A 7,110-nucleotide genomic window follows, 5' to 3' on the forward strand; every position below is an offset into this window, starting at 1 on the left:
TGAAGTCGACGTGTTACCTTCCCGTCCTGCCATTCTAGCGTCGTCTGAAGTCGTGTCGCCAACTAGCCCAATGCCGAGTCTAGGAAGAGAGAGAGGGGGGGGGGGAGGCAGAACAGGGGGCAGCATGGCGCATCAATCTTCGATGCAATGCAAGGTGCGGGGTCTCCCGCCGTCCGGCCGAAGCTGTCATCTAGTTCATCGCAAGTAGGTAAGTTTATTTGGGGATCGGGCAGCCTCCTCAGCGGATAGAAGCGCAAAACCGATCTGCCGTGCTCTCTAGATGAAGCTTGGCCCGCTTTCAATCGCATCGTCGTAAACATCGGGGGTCTCTCATGAACTTCATCCACGCCGCTGACACCATCGCGAGAAGACTATAGTCTCCGTAGCTTGAACTCATGAACCATGGCAAGCGTGGCATTTGGTCCGTCCCAAAGGAACGGAACCAAACTCGCGTGGTCGAAGCCGCTGGACATTCCCAGACACTTACGGCTTCTACTGCTGTTCCGAGCTTAGCGCGCGCGTTCTCGCGACAATTCATTCCATTCACCATGTTGCCTCTTTTCACCAAACATTCAACAACAAAAGGAATTTTCCAGCAGCACTGGTAGGCGACCGCATTTGATCGATTGACGTCATCCGGCATCTCCCATCCCACTTGCCGCCTTAGGAAGCTGTTCCGCTTCAGACACATCTGCTGCCCACGTCAACATCGCCTGCTTTCGTAGCCTCATTTCTCATCCCACATAACACCTTTCGAGTCAAGAACTTGGAAAGACTTCCAATTCTCGCACATGTCCTTGCCTATCGCCATCCTCATATTTCTCCAACACCAATCACAAGAGCACCAGGATCGATGAGCAATTGCCAAGCTCGCTCGCTCTTTCGGCCCATCATCCTCATCGTAGCCCTCATCTTCATCCTCTCAACCTGTAATCGCAGCGGTTACTCCAGAGACATCATGGCGCAAGAGAACCAGCAAGCCGGTGCGCTATCTAAGCTCTCCCTCCGCATCCGTCAGACCTCAGAATCGCCTCCCACACTATCCTTCTCCGTGGAAAACAAGCACGACGCCCCGCTGACCATCCTGCGTTGGAACACGCCCCTCGACCCGCTCGCCATCCAAGTCGGCCTCGTCTCCATCACGCCTGAGGGCAAGAGCGAACCGATCGAGGTCCACACTGTTCAGCTGCGCCGGATCATGCCGCCGCGCCCGGAGGACCTCGTCACCCTCCAGCCGGGTGAAAGCAAGGACCAGGAGGTGGTGCTCAAGGAGCCCATCGTGGCGCTCGATAAGCTCGGCAAGACGGCACGGGTGGCTGTCAAGGGCAAGTGGCAGACTGTTTGGCCCACGACGGCGGACAAGCTTAGCGAGGAGACGCTTGAGAAGTTGCAATTTGGCGACGGGGTCTTGACGGGTGAATTCGAAAGTGAGACGATCGATGTCACGATTGGTTAAAGCTTAGAATAAGTGAATCAAGTCACACGATATCGATGTTGTCTTGTTCCCTCGTTACACTATCAGACTGTTGCAAGTTGTTGGATACCACCTCACTCCGTCCATTGTTCTACACGACATTTCATCATGGCATACCTCCAAGCAGACGTTTCTCCATCACACCCTGCCCATCACACGTGAACTTCTTCGCAAACGTCAAAAAACGTGTCTCGAAAACGTGGCCTAGGCATGGTCTTCGCGGGACCAGGCCAACCAGCTGAAGGTGACGGCAAGGCAAATCACATTGCTCTGGAAGGGTCTCTACGGATAGGTGTACAAGAAACGTCGAAGTCAGGTGTCTCAGATGAATGCGCTATGTCGTACTGTCCAATTAGTCATAGCTCCTGAGGAATTCATACCCCATCTCGCTTCTTTGTGGCTGGCTAAACTTCCCACGCCCATGCATCCCTCAGCATTCATCTCTCGCCGACTCTCAGTTGCCCAATGTCGGCTTCCCTCTAAGTCGTATCGGCCGATGCCCGGGCGGACGGCAGAATAGTCTCAGATCACCTCTAAATTATAGCCCGCTCCGATTGCCGTAAATCGTGAACGAATACAGTCGAGAGGCCGACTCTAGCATCTGTCAACGAAATCACCAAGTCGTCTAACAACTAACGAATCTCTAGGCCCCGGGGAGACGTTGCCTCTTCGGACAAAGCGGCTGACCTAAAAAGCTGACGGCTTCGAGACTGGAGTCCGCCGGCCCCAATGTCTTGTTGCTGCCATTCATCCCCCCGGCCCCACCGCCCGTCCGCCGTTCCCTTTCCGCTGGTCTACGACCGTCTCCCCAACTACTACCAAAAGGTAAGTGATCTTCTCGCCACAACACCGTCAGCACTTGACGGTCGAGACCCGGGCCCTCCTCGTGCGGGCCACGTTAGTCCCTCGTGAGAAATACTTTCTCCGAATGGCATCCTCTTTCTCTACTGCCATGAGGGTCAAGAGCATGGCTTTCCCACTTCCGCATGCAGTTCAAAATTTCCTTCCTCCTCCCCTACCCAGAATTTGGGAACCACTTTGGCTTCAGAGACTAGTGAAGTCGAGTGGAGACCCGGACCCTTGGAAAATCGGAATCTACTCCGAGGTGCCGTACATCTGACGGGCGTTTTCTCTCCAGAGTAGGCCTGTTACTTGAGAAAACGATTTGCTGTCTAAAGACGTATTCACTTTCCGCATCCATCGGAGTCTCCAGGCGTTGTCCACGTTCACGGCGTTCTCAAAGCTAGGCCCACGCAAAAGGACCATGAAAATCGTTGAGGGCGGACAAAAGTCTCCTCTCGCAGTCCACGCGGTCCACGCCTTCAACTACCGCATCCGAGACACCACGCAGACCACAGTCGAGAACCCCTATGACGAAGTCTCTGTTGACACCTTAAATAAGCTTGAACTCTGAGTTTGCTAGGTCGATGAGTCGCTGGTCTAGACAGAGAGTTTAGGGCCCAGCGATATGCTGTTTTCGTCAAGGTAGTTGCCAGAGAATATTCCACTACCTTGCTTCCATATTCCAAATTCGAGCGGCGTACGTTCTGCCAATAAGAGATCCGTGTTGAATTTTTGTCGGCGCAGTCATTCTCTATTGGCCCACCACCAGCTCTGTCCTCACGGTCGTATCTAAGGACGTGGAGTTCCATGCTACATGGCAAGGTTCGACAGACGATGGGCTCCAGGCTTTGACGCGCAACACCATGGGCGAATTCAAGCTCGAGAGGTTTCTTGCAACCGGCTACCAATGACCAATGTCCCCCGTAACTTGGCCTCCTTGCCATATATCAACACTGAAGAGAAATCACATCACGGGAAGCTTTGTTCTTTTGGAGCCGAATCGTTATGGGCTCAAATGAATAGCTCTTCCCTAGCTTCCCACTTTTGCTTCCACATGCTTGCTGCTTACAGAACGACGAGTTACTCGCTCATTCATTTTATACTTCCTCACCAAGAGCCATGAAGACGTGCCGGATAGTCTCGACTTCACACGCAGCCCAACAAGGAGACACTGCTCCTGCAAGACGGCATTCGCTACCGGCGGAATCGAGTGACAGATTATGGCGCAAAGTCAGCAATCTTGATGCTGAAAATTGAGGGAAGAATGCTCCTACAACTGCATACTGACCAACACCTCCTCAAGTCATGTTATCGTATCCTCCTCGTTTCTCTTGAAGTCCAGAATTGCGGCAGCAAGCATGTTAAGTAGACGAAACTCTCATGTTTTGCAATTATCAGCTCCGGCATGGAATGTGTTCGCACTGCGAAATGTGAAAGCATCAGTGGACCACGAAAGCGCCTCGACCTTGGCTTTGGAGGCCGAGTAATGGACGGGACATTGCAAACGCATGAAAGTCAGTAGTAGATTCAAGTTTTTCATGTGGTCCTCGGTGATAGGCCTTCAGATGCATGAAGCATCGGAATCTCCGCTACTGCAACCACTAGTTTTCAATGTTGCATAGCATTTCTAGTTGACGACAAGCAGCAGTCGAAGACCCCAAGCGAGGGACTCGGCAATGTAGTCCCTCCAGCTAGGTAGACAACCTGGGTTCGGTCCAAATCCTTTGCACCGAGTGATTTGTAGTTTAGCCCGATTCCTGCGCTGAAAATAGGGCAATAGGATCTAAAGTGACGCCCCGAATACCAGCTCAGCGGAGCGGAGGGTATGGGTTGTACCCACCCCAAACAAGCAAGCAAAAGAGCTTTGATGACTAGACGGATCGCATTGATACACCATACTCGGTGTCTTTCGGTATTCAACATCCAACGCTCGATGCCAAGCCCATGAATGCAACCTTTGGCGCACGCGAAAAACCCGGGCAAGACGTTGAAAAAACGGCACCTGCATACCGCCGGACTCGGGCCTTCATCAGTAATCCGGTCTCCTCTTTTCCTTTCGGATCCGCGCGACCCGGAGCGGTCGGGACGGCAGAGCATGTCATCTCGGTTAGCAAAAACCCACGAGGCCCAGGCCACGACACAAACGCCCTGTACGCTCACGGTCCGTATCCCCCAAGCCACAAATTCTTTCCGCCCGGGGCCCCCAGGCCTTTTCTCTACCATCAGATGATCAGTCGTTGATTGGCCCGTCCGAGTTGAGGGCGTCCGCAAGGTTGCATGCGCACCCCGCATTCTCTCCACGATCAGGATGATTTAAACCGAACCTGTCGAGCTTCGGGAACTTCTGGACTATTTCCCAACTACACGCGCCACTTTGAAGCTAGTGATACGACAACCTGACCATGCGCTTCCCCTTTTGACCTGGGAGTATTGTGCACGTCTCGTACGTGCATTCTCAGGTGTTCATGAGGCTCTGGCCTAACTAAGGTCAGTAGATAGGGTGGGTTTGCTTGAAGCCGCAGCCCCCTTTACAATGCGTTAGGTGAAAGACGCTCGTTCGTTCATGATACTAGAACGCATCGAGGGTCGTAGTTTCTTCCAGTAGCTCGCAACAGAAAGCGGGTTTTATGTTTATCACACAGAGAATTACTGACAAGCATGGCGGTGTGATCAGAACGCTCGGAAGCTTTCATTCTATTGCTCACTCTTGGACTTCTCTCTGTCTATAGATCTATCCATTCGGTACTGGTATAAAAATGCTAACGCCTTGCCAGTTTCCTTTTGCACTATAGCTTCTGTGCCGTCTCCAAACCTTTCTGGGCTTTCGCACTCGACTCGACATTACCACGGCGTCCTCGAAAGATCGCACATTAACGAGACGACGGACAACTCCAGAGCTCGAAGACCTCGGCGGTATAGATCGCCCTAGTCCCACACCAGCATATGCAGAGAGGGTCATCACGGACCGGCTCATGAGATGACACGACCTTTTTGTTCTTCTTTTAGTCGCTCGACACCGTAATTTAGTTCACCGGGCCCTTGATCGGTGCCGTACCGAGACCGTTGTGGTTGCGGAAGAACAATACACCCTTACCCTCGCCCTGGGCCTCGGCACTAGGCTCAACCCACTGGCACATACGCGCAGACTTGTACAAGGCCTTGATGAAGCCAATGGGACCGTCCTTGACGTCAGCACGGTAGTGCTTGCCCATGACAGGCTTGATAGCCTCGGAAGCCTCGTCGGCGTTGTAGAAGGGAATGGTGCTGATGTAGTGGTGAAGGACGTGGGTCTCGATAATACCGTGGAGGAGGTGGCGTCCGATGAAGCCCATTTCGCGGTCGATGGTGGCAGCAGCGCCACGAACAAAGTTCCACTCACCCGCAGTGTAGTGAGGAAGGGTAGGATCGGTGTGTTGAAGAAAGGTAATAGCGACTGCAACGAGTTAGCTCACACTCCACAGGTCAAACTCGAGGTTTTTTCTTTTCGCTTACCGAGCCAGTGGTTAACCCAGAGGTAGGGAATGAAGTACCAGACCAGGAGGTTGGACCAGCCGAACTTGTTGCCGAGGAGGGTGAGAATGCTGATGGTGATGCCGAGGCCAATGTCAGACATGATGATGAGCTTTGCGTCCTTGGCCTCGAAGATGGGGCTGCTGGGGTCGAAGTGGTTGACACCACCGCCGGCACCGTTGTGCTTGCCCTTGCCGCGGCCCTCACGCTGGCGCTCGTGGAAGTTGTGGCCGGTGACATTGGTCATAAGGTAGTTGGGCCAGCCAACGAGCTGTTGAGCAATGAGCATCAGGAAGGTGTAGATGGGAGTCTCTTCAGCCAGCTCGCCAACTTCGTGGGCCAAGCGGCCGACTCGGGTGGCCTGCTGCTCGCGAGTGCGGGGCACGAAAACCATGTCGCGCTCCATGTGGCCAGTGGCTTTGTGGTGCTTGCTGTGGGAGATCTGCCAGCTGAAGTAGGGGACGAGGAGAGCGGAGTGGAGAACCCAGCCGACGGCGTGGTTCAGCGTCTTGGAGGGCGAGAAGGCCTGGTGACCGCACTCGTGAGCAATGACCCAAAGACCGGTACCGAAAAGACCCTGAAGGACGGTGTACACAGCCCACAGACCGACGCGCGCAGCCTTGGAGGGCACGTATTCGGGGGTAACGAAGTTGTGGAAGATCAAAAAGGTGGTGGCCAGACAGAGGATGTCGCGGCCAATGTAGCCGAAGCCCTTGAGGGCAGAACGCTCGAAGCAGTGTTTGGGGATAGCGTTGTGGATGTCCTTGATAGTGAAGTCGGGAGGAGTGAACTCATTGCCGTAGGTGTCGTACAGCTTGGTGTAGTTGGCCTTCTTCTGGAGGACGGCATCGTCAGACGCCATAGACGACAAGGACGTCGACGAAGCCGAGGGCCGGGGAGAGTCAACGGGAGAAGCCATGGCAGTCGAAGGGACCGAGGCGTCTGTCTCGGCGGTGGTGCTGGTGACGGTGCGGCGGAGAATGGGGTTCTGGCCGGCCGGCGCAGACGAAGTGGTGGAAGCCATGGTGATTGGTATTATTGTGCTGCTTCTAGGGAGAGAATAGGGATGGGTGCAGCTTAATGATGGGTGCCTCGGTGTTAAATAACACACTGAGAGGAACGGTGGACAAGTTCCAATGGCCCTTGGGAGAAAAGAGGAGGATGCCGATTGGGTCGCAGGGAAGGGCACGAAGCAGACGGGAGGAAGAGGAAGGGAGGGGAGTAATAAATGAAGCACGAAGGAAAAACCGAAGGTCGGTATCGGGTCGTGGCGGAGGCGAAAA

The 7,110-nt window shown here is 54.0% G+C and overlaps 2 protein-coding genes across 2 annotated transcripts; one reads left to right on the forward strand and one right to left on the reverse strand.

Moving 5' to 3' along the window:
- Window positions 1-853: 853 nt before the first annotated feature.
- On the forward strand, window positions 854-1,456 carry CORC01_11424 (uncharacterized protein; the record flags this gene model as incomplete). The annotated part of the gene is made up of 1 exon (XM_022623048.1): window positions 854-1,456. The coding sequence occupies one exon, from the start codon at window positions 854-856 to the stop codon at window positions 1,454-1,456; it is 603 nt and encodes a 200-aa protein (XP_022470447.1).
- A 3,884-nt stretch (window positions 1,457-5,340) lies between these two features.
- CORC01_11425 (fatty acid desaturase) lies at window positions 5,341-6,851 on the reverse strand (the record flags this gene model as incomplete). The annotated part of the gene is made up of 2 exons (XM_022623049.1): window positions 5,341-5,750; window positions 5,810-6,851. 2 exons carry the CDS (start codon window positions 6,849-6,851, stop codon window positions 5,341-5,343), a joined length of 1,452 nt encoding a protein of 483 aa, XP_022470448.1.
- Between the last annotated feature and the right edge of the window lie 259 nt (window positions 6,852-7,110).

The sequence above is a fragment of the Colletotrichum orchidophilum genome (genome assembly GCF_001831195.1).
Source record: "Colletotrichum orchidophilum strain IMI 309357 chromosome Unknown Scaffold_124.1, whole genome shotgun sequence".
NCBI lineage: Eukaryota > Fungi > Ascomycota > Sordariomycetes > Glomerellales > Glomerellaceae > Colletotrichum > Colletotrichum orchidophilum.